This window comes from Procambarus clarkii, chromosome 7, assembly GCF_040958095.1.
Source record: "Procambarus clarkii isolate CNS0578487 chromosome 7, FALCON_Pclarkii_2.0, whole genome shotgun sequence".
NCBI classification, from domain to species: Eukaryota; Metazoa; Arthropoda; class Malacostraca; order Decapoda; family Cambaridae; genus Procambarus; species Procambarus clarkii.
In genome coordinates this window covers 16,513,628-16,537,393 of record NC_091156.1, presented here as the reverse complement: position 1 = coordinate 16,537,393, position 23,766 = coordinate 16,513,628, and the positions used below count along the sequence as shown (strand labels likewise).

The 23,766-nt window shown below is 48.8% G+C and overlaps 1 protein-coding gene across 1 annotated transcript in view; it reads right to left on the bottom strand.

Annotated features, from left to right (window-relative positions):
* JMJD6 (Bifunctional arginine demethylase and lysyl-hydroxylase PSR) overlaps nucleotides 1–23,766 on the bottom strand; it is an 89,046-nt gene that overhangs the window by 24,875 nt on the left and 40,405 nt on the right. Inside the window, exons 5-6 of the mRNA XM_045747435.2 lie at nucleotides 18,166–18,313; nucleotides 15,918–16,106 (exon numbers count right to left, since the gene is read on the bottom strand). Of these exons, the coding sequence (XP_045603391.1) occupies nucleotides 15,918–16,106; nucleotides 18,166–18,313 (337 nt within the window). The remainder of the gene's footprint in view (nucleotides 1–15,917; nucleotides 16,107–18,165; nucleotides 18,314–23,766) is intronic.

Sequence of the window (23,766 nt, the reverse complement as noted above, 5' to 3'; positions counted from 1 at the left end):
AGCTGCTGTTGGCCCATACGGGGCAGCTGCTGTTGGCCCATACGGGGCAGCTGCTGTTGGCCCATACGAGGCAGCTGATATTGGCCCATACGAGGCAGCTGATATTGGCCCATACGAGGCAGCTGCTATTGGCCCATATGAAGCAGCTGCTACGCGGTGTTCTGAATGTGTTGATGGTGAATGTATATAGTGTGTAAATAGATTGTATATATACACAAATTAGCATGATACATAGTAAATATGTGCTGCATATGTGCGCACAAGTTTCATGCACGTAACACAGTGTCTACGGACAGTACGGATGTTGTACTGCGATATTATAGTGTACGTGTTCATTATACATTGGATTGGCACATAAAAACAATGAAAATGTATTTGGAAAGGTGCGCAAAAAATGAACGAAAATATGTTCGCGGCAACTCGCGCACCCCGCCCCGAGCGCCCCACCGCCCCTGAGAGCTTACGGCACGGGCGCACGGGGAATGATGACGTCACGCCCCAACTTCCGGACCCCATAGCAGCCAAAGTAAGTACAATTTCGACTTTTTTTTTACATACCCATACTGAGGGAAGGGTTTTTGACACTTTAAAAAGAAAAAAGAATTTTTTCCAGAGAATTTATTTCCTGCGCACTGTGGGGGTGTCACATTTGGAGGCAACGCAGTTAAGGGGTTAAGAGGTTTTTGATTATTTGTTTACATTATTGGGGGAGGTTCATTCAGCGGATGGTGAGGCTACAGTCTCTTTTCAACCGAGCAGTGGTCTGTATTGGTTTGCTGACTTTCTGGGTGCCTTCCCCCACTGAGGTGGAGGAGTGTCACCTGCTTCCTGCATCTTTTGTAGCTCGGTTCCGGCTCTGGTCCATGGTAGGCCGAACTGAACATAAGAATAAAGGTAACTGCAGAAGGCCTATTGACCCATACGAGGCAGCTCCCATTTATATCCACCCAATCTCATATATATATATGTCCAACCCATGCTTGAAACAATCAAGAGACTCCATTTCCATTATGTTATGTGGTAATTGGTTCCACAAATCAACAACCCTATTACTGAACCAGTATTTACTCAAGTTTTTCCTAAATCTAAACTTATCCAATTTATACCCTATTGTTTTGTGTTCTATCTTGTGTTGATACTTTTAATACCCTATTAATATCCCCTTTGTTATGTCCATTCATACACTTGTACACCTTTATCATGTCACCTTTAACTCTTCACCTTTCCAACGAATGCAATTTAAGCTTTGTCAATCTTTCTTCATATGGCATGTTTCTAATTTGGGGGATTAACTTTGTCATCCTACGCTCGATGCGTTTTTGTGAAATTTATATCATTATATAGTACGGCAACCAAAACTGAACTGCATAATCTAAATGGGGACTAACCAGAGCAAGATACAGCTGAAGAACAATACCAGGTGTCTCATTACTAATGCTTCAACAAATAAATCCCAGTGTCTATTTGACTCATTATGAATATGTATGCATTGATTTTTTTGGTTTTAAATTCTTACTATTCATAACTCCAAGATCTCTTTTGCAATCTCAACACCATCTAGCTCGTATCTTTTAACGCTATCATCATTACCTAGCCTCAAAACCTTATATTTGTCAGTACAGTGGTACCTCGGAATGCGATTGTCCCTGTATGCGAGGTTTTCGGAAGGCGAGCAGTATTTACTCCAAAAATTTGTCTCAGAAGGCGAGGGTTACTTCGGGACGCGAGTTTGTTGATACGCGTACAGGCCGACCTAGTGCGTGGTGGTTCGGCGATCGTCGCCCCTCCGCCCCGCCGCCCCTCAGTTTACCATTGTCTCGCGCTCAGTGACTACCCCCACATCAATTCTTCTCGCGGATTTTCAGTGTTTTGTTGGATTTTTGGTGATTTGTCTATACAATTTGTTATTATATATCTCACCATGGGTCCCAAGAAAGCCAGTGGTAAGGATAAAGGCCAGAAAGCTCCTGTGAGGATGACAATAGAGGAGAAACAAGAGATCATTCGGAAGCATGAGAACGGTACACGTGTTGTTGAACTTTGTAGGCAGTACAACAAAGCCACATCAACAATATGCACTATACTTAAGAAGAAAAATAAGATTATGGGTGCTAAAGTGGCAAAAGGAGTAAGAACATTAACGGCACAAAGACCACAAATACTTGAAGAAGTGGAAAAGTTGTTATTAATTTGGATACACGACAAGGAGTTGAGGGGTGATAGTGTTTCGGAGGCCATTATTTGTGAGAAAGCCAGGGTGTTGCACGAAGACCTTCTAAAGAATACCCCTGCAACGAGTGATGCAGATAAGAAAGAGTTTAAGGCAAGCAGGGGCTGGTTTGAAAAATTTAGAAAGAGAAGTGGTATCCATAGTGTTACAAGGCATGGGGTTATGTGATGTGATTATGGAAGGGGACTCCCCTTCCAAACAGTAACTCCTCTCCTCCTCCCCCCTCCTCACCATCTTCCATACGCCTACAGCACTCGACAGCAAGGTAAGTAATAACTGGAACACAGTTTTGTAGGTTTATTTAGATGAATTAGGTAAATTAGGTATAAAAATTTAGTTTGATGTGGGGTTTTTGGGGTAGTCAGGAACGGATTAATTCATTTCCCTTTATTTCTTATGGGGAAATTAACTTCGGAATGCGAGTTTTCGGAAGGCGAGGCGTCTCCAGGAACGGATTAAACTCTTATTCTGAGGTATGCCTGTACGTATTAAACTGCATCTACCAATGTTTTGACCATGTCTTGAAGTGATAGGGAGTCTTTTTCCATGTTTATTTCCCTCCCGATTTTTGTATCATCATCAAAACTCCATGGCTGATGCGATCCAGTAGTTAAGGCCCATACCAACGAAATAGCTTCAGGTAACCAATCAAAAGGGGCTCCCCCCAGAAAAATAAATGTATCACAGACTGAAGGGGCAGTGGAGAACCAAGATGAAAGAAAAACAAATACCTTATCCAGAGAATAAAAGGCTGCTGGAATCCAATCCAAATAAATGTAAACCACAGTAATTAAAATGGGTAAGGATACAAGTCCTGTATTTAAGTATACCATAAGGGGAATACAATTACAATGAACAATAAGAGAAAATGATCTCGGAGTAGACATAATTCCAACACTAACACTAGAAGCTCATGTGAACAGGGATAACGTCAGCAGCATATGGGAAGTTAGCAAACATAGAACATCATTTAAGAACCTAAACAAGGAGGTTTTCAAGTTCATACACACTGTCTATACGAGACCTTAACTGCAGTACGCAGCACCAGCATGGAACCTACATTTTGTAATACAGTACAAACTTGAGAAAGTTCAGAGGTTTGCAACTAGATCAGTACCAGAGTTGAGAGGCTTCAGCTATGATAGGTTGAGAGAACTTGCCCTCAAAACCTTAGGAGAGGTGAAACAAAGAGGTTATCTTGATTCTTCTTGAGTTATCTTGAGATGATTTTGGGGCTTTTTAGTGTCCCCGCGGCCCGGTTCTCGACCAGGCCTCCACCCCAAGGAAGCAGCCCGTGACAGCTGACTAACACTTGTTTCTCGCTGGCGTCCAGAATCGAACCCGGGACCACAGGATCACAAGTCTAGTGTGCTGTCCGCTCGCCCGACCGGCTCCCGATGGAGTATGAGGGAGTATGAGAGGGGGAATGAGGGAGGGAGAGGGAGTATGATAACTACATACAACTTGAGGGAACAGACAAAATGGATATAGGAAGCCTATTAAAAGAGAGACAGGGCTGAGGTTGAAAGAAGAGTAGGACAGGGAGACATCAGTAGAAGCTGAACATGCAATTGATTTGAGGAGATATAAAGAGGTTCTCATATCTGGTATGGACAGTCAGCAAGTGAGATGCATTGAAGGAAGAGGTTCTTGAAGCAAGTTCCATCCACAACTTTATATATAAAAATGATGAAAAAACCAGCGTTGAATGTAATGAAACGCCATTTTCTGGGTGAGCCCCGGAGGCTCCCTGGAGCTTATCGGGCTAATGTGTGTTATGTTAGACCGGGACATTAGCTAAGGAGTTCAGACCTACCAGGGACCAGCGCCAGAACCTGGCCCCTTCAGAGAGGTTTCAGGGAGCAATGGCCCTGGAAAACCCCATATGGTTGGGGGTTTTCCTTATCTGCCATCGACCGGGGTTAGGCACCCAGAAAGGTAGGCGTAACAAAACAAACCCCACATGGTAAGAAACTACAACAAAAACCGAACAGAGAGGTAGAAAACTCCCTACAATCCCAAGGAAACAAGCAAACAAGCAAACATCACACTTTACTGCCGCGCCGATCGTCCGCGCAGCCCTCCCCACCCCGGGAGGGGGAGGGGGGAGCCCCGGACCTACCGCGCCGGCTGCCAAGCTCCAGTTCGGAAGCTAAGCTTCAACCAACGCGAAAAAACTGCCGACCGGTGGGAGGGAGGGTTTCCAGGGAGCCTCCGGGGCTCACCCAGAAAATGGCGTTTCATTACATTCAACGCTGGTTTTCTGTGGGGAGCCCCTACGGCTCCCTGGAGCTTCATACCCAAAGAGAAGGAAAAGAAAGGGCTAACCCGGGAGGCGGCCGCCACAAACTCTGCAATGCAAAGCCAAGACAACCGGTCGCAAACCTGCGACCCAAGGCAACAAGAACGCCCAAGAACAGACGCACATATGGATGGGCGGCCAAAAACCTGTGCGACCCACAATTCCCTGCGCCCGAAATGAGCCCGAGACGTCACCAACACAGCAGCAATTGCTGCAAACGTCTGAACAGCACGGGCACAAAGACAGACCGCAGTAAGAAGGAAAACACTGCGGATGACCCGGGAGACCCGAGCCCTGAAAACAGGGAACGAAGGAACCGGATCAACCACAGCGCATCCCCCGGCACGGTACGCCGGCAACAGCAAAAAGCACAACTGGACAACACAGGACGCACCCCCCGGCCAAACCAAACAAGTACCAATACCCCAAGAACCCCTCCGGAAAGCAGCCGTCTCGACCGTCGCCAGGACAGAGAAAGGCTGCACACCAATAAAGCTACCACCAGTACCAAAGAGGAAACTGAAACCGAAGGGGCTACCACAAACTGAGGGGAAGAGAAGAAGGCACCCTGAACAAGGACCAGGATGGCTCAGGCGACTCATGAGCAGGCCGGAGGGGAAACAAAACGCGAGAAGACGTAATAAACGTCATACAGTCTCCAAGACGAAGCTCGCAGGTGGGACACCGTCAACAAAGCCACCTGAACACCATAGAGATGGCGATACCTGCGTCAAAATACCAGACGCGAAGAGCCAAAGAGAAGGCCGAACCAGTCACGGACAGGACCGATTCGGCCTGCTGAAAGAGGCGAAGCCTCAGGAAAAACGCCCCGGGTACGGACACCTATCAAGCAGCGTCTGAAAAGAAGGCCGGGCCGGCCACAGTGGAACCATAAGGACTGTTCTCGTGGGAATGGGCTGCAACTGAGCCAGAACCCGAAGCAACAGCTGGACCGGGAGAAGAGGTACAGGTACCCCCCACCTCGACCAGGCCTGCCGAAAGCCTCCACCGTGAAGTCCTCGCAGGTGGGAAGGGCGCCACAAAACGGGCGACGCCTAGACCACGCCGACCCGAAGACGTCCATGGCCAGGAGTCCATAAGCCCAACAGAGCCAACAAAACGAATCGGCGACGACTGGCCAACCCACGAAGAGGAATGAACCGAGACAGCTGTCCACCAGGACGCAGGACACACCCCGGACACGAACCACACGGTTAACCAAACCCCCTGTGGTTCCGGCAAAAACCACCAGAGAACAGTCCAAACAGAGCTGAACGGTAGAGTACCTAGTGACCCAAACCCTCCGAAGCGCAAACCAGACAGCCATGAACACCTGAAACGGGCTGTGAGCCCGACGGACAGACAGACTCCATCAACCTCGGCCGACCTGGTGAGCACTGGTCACAAAGCCCCAGCCGAGAGACGACCCGTCCGTGAACACATCGAGCGAAGGCTCGGGGAGCCGCCAAGGCACGGAACCCCGAAAACCCCAAAGAGGAAGCTGGTGACGCAGCACCAACACCAGATCCCCAGAGGAACCCAAGGAATGCAAGAGGCGGAAGTGGAGTCTCCGTAGGAACCAACCGACGCCGGAGCCAAACCCGACTCCGCGGGCAGACAAGCACGCCGAAGTGCAAACTCCCGCACAACCGCCCAAGCAACCGCTGAGCAACCCGGGACCCCCTCCTGAACAGCCAAAGGCGGGACCACAGCCACAGTAACACTTCTGGAGGGAAGACAATGAGGGGCTCAAGAGCCTGAAACCAAGGCCCAGGTCCGAACCCGGGACGGAAACAGAAGGTAAAACCTCCAGATCACCAGGAAACCAAACCCAGCGATCTGGAAAGAACCATCCCCTGGCGAGCAGACAAGCGGACTGACTGGGAGCCCACTCCAGCCAGTCGTCGAGGTAGGCCAGACACCGAATCTCAGACGCAGACAGGGCACTAAGATCCGGTAAAGATGCAAAGAGTATACAAAGTGCCCTCACAAAATAGGGAATGCAATAAAAACAGCAAACCTGAAGCCCCACCACCAAAGTATTGTATGACAATCATATGAAGACATATTATGACATATGACAATCATTATATGACAATATGACAATTATAATCAAAGCATTATATGACAAAGAATGCTGGGAAGACGGGACACCACGAGAGTAGCTCTCATCCTGTAACTACACTTAGGTAAGTACACATAGGTAATTACCAACCGTGCTAGCCCCAGAAAACTGGAGAGGAACGTGCCAAGAAGTGACCTGGAGGTCCAGGTCCACCATCCATGCACCTGGCCCTAACAGAATCCGAACAGGAGACAACAGTCCTCCGAGCAGGGCAGAGGATCCAGGGCGCAGACGGAAGTAGTCCAGAAGAACTGCAGACTGGAAAAGCTCATGACTGCAAAGAGCAGACGGGAAGCCCAGAAGGATGGGGCGGATCGACCACGCCCCACGCACCCACGAAGAGGAAATGACGAAGCGCAGGGAAGAAGCCCACCCCGCCAGCTCTGAACCCCCCCCAAGGGGGAGAAGCCGTCCTCCGACGCCAGCAGAGGCCGGAAGACAACCCAAAGCGCCCACCAACAGCGGGACCAAGCGAGAGGCAACAGAGCAAGCTGCTCCCCCAGCGCCCAGTCAACAGAGAAGGGAACAGAACCCCTTCAGAAAGAAAAAGTACACTACCGAAGTCATGAGGAGAGACTACGGGAATGAAACCACACTTCGCTGGAAGAGGAAGTGAGGGGAGACCTGATCACCACATACAAGATACCCAAGGGAATCGACAGGGTTGAGAAGGACAGGCTATGTAACACAAGGGCACACGCACTAGGGGACACAGGTGGAAACTGAGTACCCAAAAGAGCCACAGATAGAATTAAAGTTTTTTTTTTTTTTTTTCTCTGAGTGTCAGAATGGGAACAGGAAGGCACTAAGAAGTAATGTGGCGACTCCTCACACAAGTAATGAGGCTGACCCCCATACAATGTCACATGTAGACATGACAGAGCCCAAGAGGCACAGGAACCGAAACACCTGTTGACGGACGGTTGAGAGGCAGGACCAAGGAGCCAGAGCTCAACCCCCACAAGCACAACTAGGTGAGGACATATATTGTAAAAGCACAAGCCGCCGACTAGTGGCAAAGAGCACTACGCCGGCCAGGCAAAGAAGGCACAAAACTGCATCAAAAGGCCCACCTCGACAGCAAAACCACAAAGTCCCAGCACAACCACAACATGTGCCAAGACCCAAAAAGCTCAGTCTGCAAGCCAGGAAGACCCCGGAACCCCAAAAGGCAGAACCGGGTCACACGAGGAAACAAAGTCCCCTGAACCCACAAAAGGGGGCCCAAGAGGAAGAAACCTCCAGAACGAAACCAAGGAACCCAAAGGAACCCAGAATCGAACCAGGGGGAGCCCAAACCACCACATTTGCCGGCGGAGAACACCACTAAAAGGCAAAGCACAGACCCCAGCAGAACGCCCTGGGAAAACGGTCCCAACAGACCGAAAACCGAGGGGCAAGGTGTGGGAGCAAGCATACCAGCCAGGGGCACTGAGCCTAAACCCAGAGGCTCAGACCCAAAATCAACACCCAAACGTTCCCAGAGGAACAGGCAACGGCAAGAAAACACCAGAAAAACAAAGAAACGACAACAGGAGAACAAAAACCCTGCAAAGTTTTTGAAAACTCACCAGAGACGCTCGCTCGCACACCCAGACGCATGTAAACAAACCGCAACGCCGCCCTGGTGGCCACGCCGGGAAACCAGCAGACGAAAATGGCCGCCAGCAGGGGCTGTGACTGACGCTTAATACACAAAAACACGCCAGCAAATGTGGGAAGCTAGCAGACTGGAAGGGCGAAAAACGACGCCCAACAGCAGAAAAACCCCTGAAGGGGCAAAACCGCCCCAGAACTGCTAGCAGGCAACCCCCACAGCCCCGGGAACCAACAACAGAGGCCCCGGGGCAGAGCCGTCCTCCAAGCCCTCCGCCCGTAAAGAAAAGCAAGAGCCCACGGGAAAGGCAACAAGAAAGGGCCGCTGGTAAGACCCAGAAGCCTTGGCAGGAGGCACAGGCTCAAACCTCCGTCCCCAACCCGAACGGGGCATCCCTCGAAAACCGCCCGAGTCTCTGCCGCAACTGAACCCCGCCCCGACCCCGAAACCCGCAGACGGTCCGGAGCCGGGAACATGGAGAGAAAGGGGCGAGCAGCACCTAACCAAACGGGGCGGCCACGGGGCATTCGAGTGGGAAACCAACCTAGCATGTTGCAGCAACCTAACCTAGCTTGCAACACGGATGCCGCCCGTACTCTGAACAGTAATAACATCAGGAGAGTACTGGAGAACAAGCAGAGAATCACTCGCAAGACTCCGGGTCAAGGTGTCAGTGACCCAACAGGCAGCATGACGGAGGTAAAAATGGCGACTGTCACCCGGAGACAAGGGAACAGCAACCAACGATCCCGTTCAAGACGGGTTGGAACCCGGAAGACACATTCAATGGTCCCCCGAGCCCAGACAGGGGTTTCCAGGGCCCGTAGGGTAACAACTACGGGAAGCCCGGGCAAGGTGTTGCTAACCGGTTAAGAAACCCAAACATAACAAGAGGGTAGATTATAGCACTGAAAACCCCTGAGACGTGTACAAGCACGGGGGCCTAGCAGAGGGCCGCCAAACACTACCAGTGGAACTATAACCACCTTAGGCAGACCCCCACCAGGCAAGAAAATGAAAAACAAAAGAAAAACCCCGCAAAAGTACACCGTCTCCAGAGGCAACAGAAACCGGCCGCCGCTTAGGTGGCAGGCTGCGCAACACCTTGACGCCCTAACCAGCACAATACCAATCCCTACCCAGGGCCAAACAAGGGCCCCAAGCCCCAGCTGGCCCCAAGGGCGAGGCAAATGCCGAGCAGCAAGAACCTCTACGGGAATGGTTCCCGAACGCCCCAGGGAAGATAACCCTGTAACGCAAGGGCAGTACTCACAGGGCGCTTAGGGAAGTCAGCCACTAAGCACATGCAGCCCCGGCACTGATGAAGTACTCCTGGCCACCGCACACCACAACACACGGCAGGGAACGCCACACAAGGCAAACACCGCCTAGGAAACTGAGGCCAGAGAAGCGTCAATCCCGGTTGACATTAGCGAACGAACTGAAGCTTGGCAGCCGGCGCGGTAGGTCCGGGGCTCCCCCCTCCCCCTCCCGGGGTGGGGAGGGCTGCGCGGACGATCGGCGCGGCAGTAAAGTGTGATGTTTGCTTGTTTGCTTGTTTCCTTGGGATTGTAGGGAGTTTTCTACCTCTCTGTTCGGTTTTTGTTGTAGTTTCTTACCATGTGGGGTTTGTTTTGTTACGCCTACCTTTCTGGGTGCCTAACCCCGGTCGATGGCAGATAAGGAAAACCCCCAACCATATGGGGTTTTCCAGGGCCATTGCTCCCTGAAACCTCTCTGAAGGGGCCAGGTTCTGGCGCTGGTCCCTGGTAGGTCTGAACTCCTTAGCTAATGTCCCGGTCTAACATAACACACATTAGCCCGATAAGCTCCAGGGAGCCGTAGGGGCTCCCCACAGAAAACAGCATTGAATGTAATGAAACCCCATTCTCGGTCCCCGGTAGGCAAGAACTCCAAGCACATTGACTGATGCCAGAAAGTTATACATATCCATTCAGCATGGATAGCTCCTGGGAGCCGACGAGGTCTGCTCCACCCAATCTGTCAGGTGGGGGGTTGCCACACAGATATTATTACTTGATTATTTCAATGTCTCTGATTGAATTTTTCTTTGTTTTTTTTTGCAGTAATATTATTCAATAGTGTGTATTGTGATATATTTATATAATATAATGTGTGAACCATCGCTGTTCTCAAAATTATTGTGTTCATATTAGTGATTCAATTATTATGTTCATAAAACAATAAACAAATAGTTTTGCTATTATTACACTATATACACAGGTTATATATATACGTATCTGCATATTTTGTTCACCATAATGAACCACTAAGTTGGTATTGTGAGTCAAAAAGCAACGATGAGTGGTCTTCACTCACCAGCCAGTCAGCCACTCGCCACCACTCCCTCGCTCACCTCCTCACTCGCCAACATACTCCTCCCACCTTACTGTTTTTGCTTTTATTCACTATACACAGATGTTAAATATAAGTATCTACATGTTTTGTTCACCATAATTGTACATCTAAGCTTGCATGGTGAGTTCAAGCAATAAGAGACGTAGCTACACACACAAGTCACTGGTTCAAAGCCAAACGCACTAATATTTCTCCTCCAACAATACTGTTTATGGTGTTATTACACTATATACACATACACATTATATATAAGTATTTACATGTTTTATTCACCATACCTGTACAAATAAGCTGGTATGGTGCCCAAAGACCATAGTGGCCACCAGTAAACAACATGGTAAGTCGTGCAGACGACGCACCTCCCTCACCAAAATGGCGGCTCCCAACCTACTCCTCTTGCTGTTATTACACCCTATACACATGTCATATATAAGTATCTACATTCGTGTTCACCATAGCGAACCACTAAGCTGGTATGGTAAGTTCAGTCAATGAAAGGTGACCACACACAGTCAGAAGACGACGCCACCACCCTCCCTCCCTTGGCATTACTCCTTCCACTATGGAGCACAGTGCTAAATATCACCACAATTCTGCTATTATCAGAATCCTGGTCAGTTTTATCACAGTCAAGGGTCTTCTGTAATACTATCATCGCTAAATAATAGCAGTCACATATATATTTTTACATTTTTAGGCGATGCTGTGGTCACAAGCTGAACAGCGGTGCTTTGAGCTCATGCTGTGTATGCCAGTCTTTGTGGCTCGCTCAGTACTTACTGAGATTCTCACACCCAGGAATGTTGACCACGATTTTTTTTCTAGGTGGCGTCTGCCAACTATCGGTTGTGGCTGCACTATAGCTGCCCCTATCCCACGCAGGGGGTTTAAATTAAAGCGCTGGACACTAAAACAGCTATTAATGTATTGCGCGGTATCAGTAATGTTACTTAAATCATCTATATATGTATTGCGTGGTCTAAGGGTTAAAGAGAGGACATGATGACCAAACTTTGCTTCTTCATCAGAAGATGAAGAAACGAATACTTTTCTCATATCTTCAGCCACATTATTGTGACTCTTCATCCGCTTAACACTTTGATGCTCTGGGCGTGTGTGCACCACACTACTCCGGGTGGGTTTGGGCATTCCACGGGAGCGCGCAGTAATTCTGAAAAGTGTATCATTTTTCAACTTTGTTACCTCAATTCTCGTCCTAGGTTTTTCAATTTAGTATCATTGTGTTCACAATAGAATTCTCAACAGGACTAAAGGCATATTAAGTCCAAATGCCCAGCGTACCATCCGCAACAAACAGAGAAAGTGAGAGCGTGTTACCCGGGAGCGCGGAGCAAGAGCGATAAAATGTTTACACTCTTTTCACTTTGGTCACCTCAATTCTCGTCCTAGGTCTTTCATTTTGGCATCAATATGTTCACAATAGAATTCCCAACAGGAGTATATGCATATAATGTCAAAAACAGCGGTGCGCTCCACCCGCCGACAAGATGAAAGTTACCAGAAAGAGAGTGCTGCACCCCCCCAAGGCGCTTTTCATTACAATAGAGCACGTGGTCATACAGAAATGTGTATACTCTTTTCAACTTTGTCATCTCAATTATCTTCCTAGGTTTTTCAATTTGGTATCAATGTGTTTATAATAGAATTCTCTACAGGATTAAATGCATATAAAGCCCAAAAGCCAGGCGAGAAAGTGAGAGCGTGTTACTAGGGAGCGTGCAAGATCAATAAAATATGTACACTCTCTCCACTTTGGACAAATCAATTCTCATCCAAGATCTTTCATTTTGGTATCATTGTGTTCGCAATAGAATTCCCTACAGGAGTATATGCAAATATAAAGTACAAAAGCCCGGCGTCCCACCCACAGCAAACAGAGAACGTGACGGTGCATTACCGCAGTGAGCACTAATAAAGAGCAATAAAATGGGTATAGTCTTTTCAACTTTGTTATCTCAATTTTGGTCCCAGGTCTTTCATTTTGGTATCAATGTATTTGCAATGAAATTCCCTACAGGTGTATCTGCATATACTGTCCAAAACCGCGGCGCCCCCCCCCCCCCTTCCAAAGCCGCCGCCAATTTGCCGCCGGAAACGACGCAATGCTGCCGTACCCCAGACACGGCAGCCCTGGCACTCCAAGCACAGTGAAGTGCCGCAACCGAACACAACACACGATGCACCCTCGGCAAGACCAACCAAGCATCAACAACCCAAGGACTCCACTGGAAAGAAGCTGTGTCAGTCTTCGCCAGAAAAGAAGGCAATGGCTGCAAGCGAGCAAACCTATTAGGAGAACCAAAAGAGCCAAAACCCAGGCGCTGGAGGAGGCCAGAAAGCATCCCGACCTGACCCCTGGAGGCCAACGCCAACAAGAAAAGAGCCCGGAAAACAATCCAAAATCGAAGGGGCCACAACAAACCGAGGAGAAGAGAAGAGAGCACGCAGTCCAAGAACCAGGACAGCTCAAGCGGTGCAAGAGCTGGCTGGAGGTAAACCATGCCATAGACGGCTCGTGAAGTGGTGCAGAGGCAACTCCAAAGCCGAAGCAACCTGGAGCAGCTCCTCCAGTGCCGCATGAGACAAGGCGACAGTATGTGGCAAGATAACGGCCTTGAACCTCCACAAGAGAAGGACAAAATCACGCCAACAATATACAGCAAACCTACAAAGGAACAGAAAGAAAAAGGAAGGACCACCAAGATGAAGCACGCAGGTGGGGACACCATCAACGAAGCCACCTGATCACCAGTAGACTGGGAGAGACTCGAGGCAGAACCGAACCAGCCTTGCCATAGATTGATCGAGCATAGGAAGAGGCGGAGCCGCGGGAAAACCTTGGGTGCGATCACACCAAGCAAGCAGAGCCGGAAACCCAAGCCGGCAAGGAACCAGATGGAACATCTGCCATACAGGAAACTTCTCAACGGTAGCGAGCTCGCCACGAGATTGGAGACACTGTGGTTCCAATACGAGACTCGTGAGAAGTGACACTCACTTCTCTCCTTCCCTGCCTCCCTCCCAAGCTCTGCCTGCCTCCCTCCGTGCCTGTCTCCCTCCGTGCTTGCCTCCCTCCCTGCCTCTCCGTTACAAGCTCTGCCTGCCCACCTCCCTCCCAACCTCCCACTGATTTGTGGCAGACGTATCTTTGTAAATTAATTTAAAGGCTGAAGCGTGATTAGCTAGCTACATGTCGTAAAATCTCCATATAGACATTTTCTGTGATAAAACAAGGTGAGTGAGGGTGGACAGATAAGGGAATACTGTTCTGTAAACCTCACTTGGTTTTCCTTCGTCTGTGTCGTTATAGTTCAGTGACCCATGACTTTGAAAGTTTCAGACTAATAAATCATTTCTAAAACCAATGCTTTAATAGCTTTTTATTATCCTAATTAAACTAAACTAAATAAAACCGAAAATATACTGTAATATGATAGACATCTGCTATTTGAGAAATTATTTGTTATTGGAACAACTCCAGCGTGAGCGAGTGGACGGGTCTAATCCCTGTACACACCATGCGTTTCTCGTTTCAATTCGTCGCCACAGTTCAGTGACTACGGCTTCGAAATAATAAAATTAATAAATCATTTAATCAATGGTCATTTAACAGATGATGAGATTATACAAAATGTTACTGGCACTGTTGACATTCCCAGCACCAGCACAGCCGTACCCAGCGCCAGCACAGCCGTACCCAGCACCAGCACAGCTGTACCCAGCACCAGCACAGCCGTACCCAGCACCAGCACAGCTGTACCCAGCACCAGCACAGCTGTACCCAGCACCAGCACAGCCGTACCCAGCACCAGCACAGCCGTACCCAGCACCAGCACAGCCGTACCCAGCACCAGCACAGCCGTACCCAGCACCAGCACAGCTGTACCCAGCACCAGCACAAAAGCAGCTGAAGCCAACACAGCAGCAGCGAGCACCAGCAAAGCTGATGCAAACATCTAAAAACATCGTGTGTGAAGTGAACAATTAGAATAAGTGTTAAATTCAAGTGTGTACATAGTGTTAAAATTAAAGTTGCAATAATTCTAATGTACAATAGTTTTCAAGAACTGTATTGTAGTACTCAACATACAGCAAAACCACTTTTAATAATACAGTGCTAACGGCTTAATGCACTGCAGTACCTATTTACTGTAGAGCATTCACAACTTCACAAAACTTCAAGATGGACATAACTCCAACAATAAGGTAAATACATGAATTACAGAATTTTTAGTAGAGTAGTAAAATATAGGTACAGTAAGTAATATGATACAATGCATTTTTATTGTGTACAAGAAAAAAAAAAGACACTGACGCAAACGCCTCTTGAAGGTCACCTCTTGCAACGAATCCAACGCTCCAACGAACTGGGGGTGGTCCCATATAGTACGTTGAATCGAGGTTGTACTGTATGACAAAGAGTGCTGGGAAGACGGGACACCACGAGCGTAGCTCTCATCCTGTAACTACACTTAGGTAATTACACTTAGGTAATTACACATGACTGATGCCAAAGTCTGATATTAGCATATCAGCCTGGGATAGCTCCGGGGAGCCGAAGGGGCTCCCCGCTCCCCCAGAAAAAAAAAATATCTGTCTTATCTTGAGGTTATCTTGAGATGATTATCTTGAGGTTATCTTGAGATGATATCTTGAGGCTTTAGTGTCCCCGCGGCCCGGTCCTCGACCAGGCCTCCACCCCCAGGAAGCAGCCCGTGACAGCTGACTAACACCCAGGTACCTATTTTACTGCTAGGTAACAGGGGCATAGGGTGAAAGAAACTTTGCCCAGTGTTTCTCGCCGGCGCCTGGGATCGATCCCAGGACCACAGGATCACAAGTCCCGCGTGCTGTCCGCTCGGCCGACCGGCTCCCTTGGACCGGTCTGTCCAAAGTTGAAAGCCAGATGCTTGAGACATCTGGCCCCTCACCCAAATTTCTAAGGGACCGGATGTGTTGGGCACAGGATGGACATAGACTAGTCAGGATAGGCTCAAGTCAAATGTTTTAAGAAATAGTATATAACCCAACACCCCCGAACAATTTTTCATGACGTTAGAAATATACTGTACTGTGTACAGAGGTCAGGTTTTTTGGTCAGGATCTAAAGTTTTGTATATACTGTATTTACTTACTTTAAAGTAAGCTGATACAGGACAACAGTACTTGACTTGCAGTGTTTATTTAGCAATATAAATGCTAACCAAAGCTATAGTTGAGAGAAGACAAGGGATGGAAGAAGAGAGGGTACACTAAAACCTACCCGTAAAATTCGAAGCCATTTCTTGGAAAGCTTTGGACGGCCACGCACAGTCTTATGCCACACCACAGGAAAGTTTGTGCATGAGCAGAAGTTTTGAGTGATGGCAATGGTGCTGTCAAGGTTGATTACAACATGCCACCAACCTCCTGGCACAAATACCGTCTCACCAGGACCCTGTACCAACTCCAACTGAAAGAACAAAGAAGAATGACCATGTTATAAATATACAAATTTCTAAATTCATTGGAGCTAATGAGAACACAAACCATGACTATTCTCCAACTGTAAGAGATGGATACATGATGCTATATATGATAACAATTTTGAGATCCTGTATAAACTTTAGTAAATTGTTCTTGCCTATTTACAAAAACATTAATTTGAAAACAAAAACCAGAGCCAGAGGCACTCGACCGGCCAGTAATCACATCAGCCAAGAACTGCCGGTTGGATCGCCGGCGCGGATGGTCTGGGGCCCCCCTTATTATTTTCCTGCCGACTTTCTGGGTGCCGACCCTTTGTGATGGCAGACATGAATAAATCAAAATAACAATTTTCATAATGCCACTACTCCCTGCGCCTTTCTGAGGGGAGGCTAAGTTCTGGCTTGTGGTCCCCTGTAGGCCAATAAGAATTCCATGGCTGATGGCACCTAGTAGTTTGGCACTACTAGGTATAGTAATACTGATGTAGTATATATACTACATCAGTATAGTAGCTTCAGTGGCCCACAAGGAACTCCCCCAGAAAACAGTCAAACCACACTATTGAAAGAAAAAGCTATGTAAAAGATTTAGGAGCAATCATGTCAGGAGCCCTTACTTTTAAACAACACATCAAAGTTGCTGTCACAACTGCAAAAAAATAACAGGCTGGATAACAAGAACGTTCCAGACAAGAGATACCACACCAACGTTGATATCTTTTAAGACATTAGTGTGTTCTAGAGTGGAATACTGTTGTACACTAACAGCCCCATTCAAAACTGGAGAAATTGCTAACCTGGAGAGCATGCACAAATCTTTTGCCGATAGAATCCACCCAATAAAAAGTCTTAAATATCGGGACTGCCTAAAAATGTTTAATCTGTATTCCCTATAGTGTAGGTGGAAGATACATAATAATTTACACTGGGAAAATATTAGAAGGACTGGCTCCAAATCGGCACACAGAAATAAGACCACATGAGACCAGAAGGCTTGACAAGATGTGCAAAATAGCCCCACTAAAAAGCAGAGGTGCAATAAGTACACAGAGAGCTTGATCAACATTAAAGGCCCAAGATTTTTCAACACTCTTTCCATACACTTACAGGAAATAACTGGCTGACCTCTCGCAGTGTTCAAAAGAGGACTCAACATGATAAACCAGACTGACTCGCACATCAAGGTAATCTTGAGGTTAGCTTGAGATGATTTCGGGGCTTTAGTGTCCCCCGCGGCCCGGTCCTCGACCAGGCCTCCACCCCCAGGAAGCAGCCCGTGACAGCTGACTAACACCCAGGTACCTATTTTACTGCTAGGTAACAGGGGCATAGGGTGAAAGAAACTCTGCCCATTGTTTCTCGCCGGCGCCCGGGATCGAACCCGGGACCACAGGATCACAAGTCCAGCGTGCTGTCTGCTCGGCTGACCGTCTCCCAAGGTGTGAGCAGCCATATTGAACAGCCTGGTTGATCAGACCAGCTGGGAGGAGACCTGGGTAGAGACTGGGCTGCAAGGATGTTGATCCTCAGAATCATCAACAGATAGTCAGGTAGTCATGGGGGCAGTGTTAGCTATAACCAGGGGTGCAGTGCAGGGGTTAATGTGTCTCCATAATACACAGCATATTAATTATTCCATTATCAGTTATGCTTCAACTGTTACTTCAGTCAAAGTGTACAATGTGAAAGGTATTGCATGATTTCCACGTAAACAAATGTCACCCCCCTCACAGTACACGTACCAAGTTCTCATCCGTAACATTACCTGTTAAGCCAATAATATTTTAACACCATCTTCCAACTTTTAATGAGACAGAAAATGTTAAAAGATAATTTTTTAGGCCTAAAAAACTTTGAAATGAGACAATGGAAATTAAAATGCACTAAATAACAACAAAGGTATAGAATAACAAAAGGAAACTGGTCAATGAAAACAGAACATTGACAAGTAAGCCCATGTCTTAATGTCTTGGGAAAGTGATTAAAGAATTTATTAATAAGTAGATTAATATATTATTAAAATAATAAAACTTGAAGCCTCACCGGTTTGTATTTTTGTGGCCAGGAAGGAAGTTGAGTACGAGGATAGATAACTGAAAACCAAGTTATTGCTTCATCTACTTGCTTCCCGCCTTCAGCTGAAGTTACCTTAATCAATTCTTTAGGGGTATCAGTTGGAAACAAGCACCATCTGTAAAGAACAATATCACTCATACACTATTTAAACATAATTGCACTATGATCAAGAAGTTCTAAAAATTCAGGTAAGAGAAAGAGATATGAATAAAATGAATAACAGAAAACAAGCATTGAATATAATGAAACACCAATTTCTGGGCGAGCCACAGTTGGGCACCTGGAGCTATCATCTTCGATGTAGGTGCCATCTACCAGGTGCCATCCGCTATGGAGTTCTCTGGCCTACCAAGGACGCAGAGCCAGAGCCGGGTCCTCTCTCAGAGGTAAAGGGAGCTGTGGCATTACATAAAAGTTATTCATTTATGCCACCCACCGAGGAAGGCACCAAGAAAGTCACCGAGTCAAAACAAACCAAAGCTGGCTGTAGACTGGTGTAAAGCAAAGCAAACAAAGCTGGCATAAATGACCTGCAGACTAGAAAAAGCCCACAAACTATGTTAACAAACTATTGAAAAGGTTAAAAAATAGCTCCCACTCAGTCGCCCCACCCTACCCCTCGTTTGGGGACAAGACGATTACAAGCCATGGCTCAGAGGCCACTGCACCGTCAGTTTGATGAACGATGTAAGCACATGACACCCCTCTCTCTCTCAGGGAGGGAGGATGTCAGAGAGCCACCAGGGCTCACCCAAAAACTGGTGTTTCGTTAAAATCAATGCTTGTTTTCTGGGGAGAACCCTTTGTGGCTCCCTGATGCTAGCTACCCCCTGAGAAGGAAGAAATGGGCATGTACCAAGGAGGAGAGAGCAGGTATCATAACAAAGAAGGAACAGTTGGCTTAGAAAACAGACCCAAGGCAACACAGGAGCAAAGAAGCCTGCGAACACTGACCAAACAGTGAGCTATCAATACCTAGTTTGACCTCCATAACCCCTGCACCCAAATATCAGGACATATTAGCAAAAACAGACAAAAGAGCAACATGAATTCAGATGTCATGAGCAAGAGGGTAGACCACAGGCTGACTAGACTTGATGACACTATGGACGACCTGAGAGATGAGTCTTGAAACAGGAAACCAAGTAAAAAGAATCAATCCAAAATATGTCAATGACGCAGAAGCAGTGGCATGAGGATAGTGACAGTCACCACCGAACACAAAACATGATGCACCCCAGCCGAATCAACCAAACATCAACACCAACCGACCCCTCCAGATTCTAACCAAATCATTCTTTGCCAGAAAAGAGGGAGCCGGCTAAAGACGAACAAACTGACCCCTCAGGACCGAAGGAACAAAAACCCTGGCACCAAAGGAGATCATGAAGCTCACTAACACAGCAACCAGAAGCCTGAGTCTCCAGAAAGATAACCTTGCAAAAACAATTCTGGAGCAAAGGGGACACAGTAAACTGAGCAGAAGACAAAAAATAGAGCACCCTGTCCAGAGATCAGGCCGGCACTGGCAGCGCATGAGCAGGCGGGAGGTGAAACAGGAGAGCCTACAAAATGGAAGTATCAACCCAAAATGAACCTCTGTCCAAAGCTCTGAACCCAAAGCTCTGTCAGTGCAACACAATACCAGACAACAGTATTCTGCATGATATGCCAATCAAGAAACAACCAGGATAGAAAGAAAAGAACCACCCTCTAGGAAATCGACAAAAAACATCTAAGAGATAGGTAGTAACAAAATGACTACCAAGAAACCTCATACTGTCACCTCGAGGAAACCCGCAGGTGGGACACCATGTCAGCAACTTGACCGCCATAAAGATGGCAATACCCCTACGAAAGGAACTCCAGACGTGAATAGCGCAGGAGACATTCAAACCAGCAAACTACATCGCTGGACCGACCCTCTGGAAGAGATGGAGCTGCAGAAAAATAACCAGTTTCTGACACCAAGCAAGCAGTACCACACTGGGGTGGCCACCAAGGATCACCATATCCTCGTAGAACTCCCAATGCACCAGGACCTAGAACCTGGGAAAAACCCAGCGTTGAATGCAATGAAACGCCATTTTCTGGGCGAGTCCCGGAGGCTACCCAGAGCTATCCCAGGCTGATATGCTAATGTCAGACTTTGGCATCAGTCATGTGTATGGAGTTCTTAGGCCTACCAGGGACCACGGCCAGAACCGGGCCCCCTCAGAGAGGCAAGGGAAGCAATGACCTATAGAACCCCCCCCCCCTCTGTGGCTGGAAACATTCTTTGTCTGCCATCGACCGGATCAGGCACCCAGAAAGGTAAGCGCCCCAAAACAAACCCCTATTCTGGGTAAAATTGCTACCAAAAGCCAAACTAGTGGATAGAACTCCCAAACAGAAAACGAGCAAACTAGTATGATGTCACACGTCGCCGCGCCGCTGTCTGTGCAGCTTCCCACTTCCCGGGAGGGGGAGGGGGAGGGGGAGGGGGAGGGGGAGGGGGAGGGAGGGATGCCGGGGAGCCTCCAGGACTCACCCAGAAAATGGCGTTTCATTACATTCATTTATGGGGGAAGCTCCGTCGGCTCCCCAGAGTTAACTACCCACAGACGGAAAAAGAGGGACTTACCTGGGAGGCGGTCGTCGCTCACTCCTCAACTCAAAGTCGAGACAACTGGCTGCAACCGCCAATCCAAAGCAACACAGGCCCGACGGGGCCCAGGGACATTCACGAGGTAACGAACAGCCAGGACCCTGTTCGACCGCCAAAAACCCCGCGCCCGAATATCAGATCAAAACATGTTCCCAAAGACAGCAGCAAGAACCGCGAACTTACGGATGTCATGGGCACGGGGATAGACCGCAGGATGGCTGGATTTGATAACCCTGTGGACGACCTGAGAGACCCGAACCAGCGAACAGGGAAGAAGGGAAACCCAATCAACCCAAAGCTCGCCCCCGGACACAAAAGCCGTGGTGCGCAAATAACGGCGAAGCGCCGAAACCGGACACAAAGCATGATGCACCCCCGGACCCCACTGGAACGCAGCAGTCTCATTCTTCACCAGAAAAGAAGGAGACGGCTGCAGGTGAACAAAACAATCGCCACAACCGAAAGAGCAGAAACCCATGTGCTAGAGGAGAGCGTGAAGCTCCCCGACTCGACCCCCAGAGGCTAATGCCAACAGGAAGAGAGCCTTGGAAAAGCAATCCTGGACCAAAGGGGCCACGACGAAACGAGGAGACGAGAGGTAAGCGAGCATTCTGTCCAAAGACCAGGACGGCTCAGGCGGCGCATGAGCAGGCCGGAGGTGAAACAAAGCACCTCGATGTTACGTCTGCGAAACGGCGCAGACGTAACATCGATACCAAAAGCAAGCTGAAACGGCTCTGCCAGCGCCGCACGATACGAGGCAACAGTGTTAGGCATAAGATGATAGTCCTGAAACAACCAAGAGAGAAAGGACAAGATCACCCTAACCGACAGCGAACTAAAACGGCGAAGACGCAAAATAGAAATAGAAGAACTCAGCAGACGAGTCACCCAAAGCGACCAGCCCCAAAGAGCCAAGGAGAGCATCAAACCCCAGCGGTTCAAGCAATAATCCACCGGAGAACAGTCTGAATGGAGCCGGACTGTCGATCCGCAAGACACCCGAATCCTCTGGAGCTACATCCACACAGCTGCGAACTTCTGCACTGTGCTGTGAGCCTGATGGAGGGACGGAACCCACAGTCCCTGGCCGGCCTGGTGAGCACTGGTCACAAAGCCCCAGCCGAGAGACGACGCACTCCGTGAACACATCGAGCGAGGGCTCGGGTAGGCGCCACGGCACTGAACCTGGAAATATCCAAAGAGGAAGCCGGAGACGCAGCAACTGGTGCAAGACCCCTGGAGCCCGGATCCAGCGATCGTGAGAGTGGTAGAAGAGACAGCCCCAAAGGAACCAGAACAGCCGACGAAGCCACACCTGACCCGGCAGGTAGACCAGCACAGCAAAGTTCAAGCTTCTGCACAAACTCTCGAGTAACCAGCGGGTGACCCGGGAGCCCTCCAGAAACAAACGAAGGCAGGACCGCATGCGAAGGAGGGACTCTGAAGGGAGAGACAAGGAAGCGGACAAGGTATCCCACACAAGACCCAGCTAAGACCGAACCTGAGAGGGAACCAGATGGGACTTCCTCCAGTTCATCAGGAACTCGAACCCAGCTAGTTGGAAAAGAACCAAATCCCTGGCAGACACGCAGACCGACTGGAAGCCCACACAAGCCAGTCGTCGAGGTAGGCAAGGACCCGAACCCCTAACAGATGCAACCAAGCCACCACGAGACATGTAAACACGAGCGGTGCCAGATTTAAGCCAAAGGGAAGGCAACGAAAGCGGTACCCTTGACACCCCACAATAAAACCGAGTCAGTTCCTGAACCTTGGATGAATCGGTATGTGCCAAATTGTGTCCTTGAGGACCAAGGACACCATGCAAGCACCCCACCTCCAAGAGAAGCCGGACCTGGGACAGTAGTTATCCGAAAGGACAGGCAAGAGACCTCAGGTCCTCACAGTCACATTTCGGGGCTGGAAACAGGCGGGAAACTTACCTGAGAGATGTCGTCGTTTCGACCAAGCCCAAGCGCACCCACTCCGAGATGACCCAACAAAGCGCAGGAGAAGAGGCCTGCCCTGACAGCCTCGAACCCCCCAAGGGAGAAAGGGCCTACCAACGCTACCGCAGGCCATCAGAAACGACCCGGAAAGCCCACAAATCGTGAGACCAGGCATGAGCGAACAGCGTGAGCCTCCCTTTACGGGAACACAACTTCGAAACAGAGCGATCACCGCACCAACCAGAAGAAGAAGGGTTCGGAGGCGACTCCCGCCCCGAAACTGGAGACCACCTGCCTACCACGGCGGAAGGAACCACGAGCCCTGGCACAACCCTTCCGGGAATAACTCCCCCGGGGAACCCTGAGGACCAACAAGTCAGACATTGGACAACAAGAAGCAGAAGACGCCTGCATATACTGTGCGACCGCCTCCTTCCCAAACAGTAAACGGGAGAAGACAACCGAAGAGCCAGGGCCCAAGCAAACTCCACAGATGAAGCCAACACCTGACGACACGCGAGACGGGAAGCAAAAAACAGAAACACCGCATCTCGCAGAATTGGCGCAAACAGCTGCAACACAGCAGATGACATATGAGCCCCCAAAAACAACACGTACGACCTTGGCACAGCCCGAAACGCCTCCACATCCTCTTCAAGCCAATTCGAGGACAGTTCAAGAAGGGAAAGGAACCACAAAACCGAGGCTAAGGAACCATGGGCGCACAAATCCTCAGCAACCAGCACAGCTGAAAGGGAAGGAACCTGCACGTGAGGCTGCTGCAAACCAACATCCCGAGGAAGGGCCGGAGCAAACAAGCACTCATTGAGATGCTCAAGGTCGCCCCCCCCCCCAGGTAATTCTGGGAAACCGTCAGAATCTCCAGCCATACAAGCGTGCGGGAACAACAGAACGCATGCCAAGCATCCAAAGTAAAGAAGGGGCAGTCTGCTAGCCAAGACGACTCAG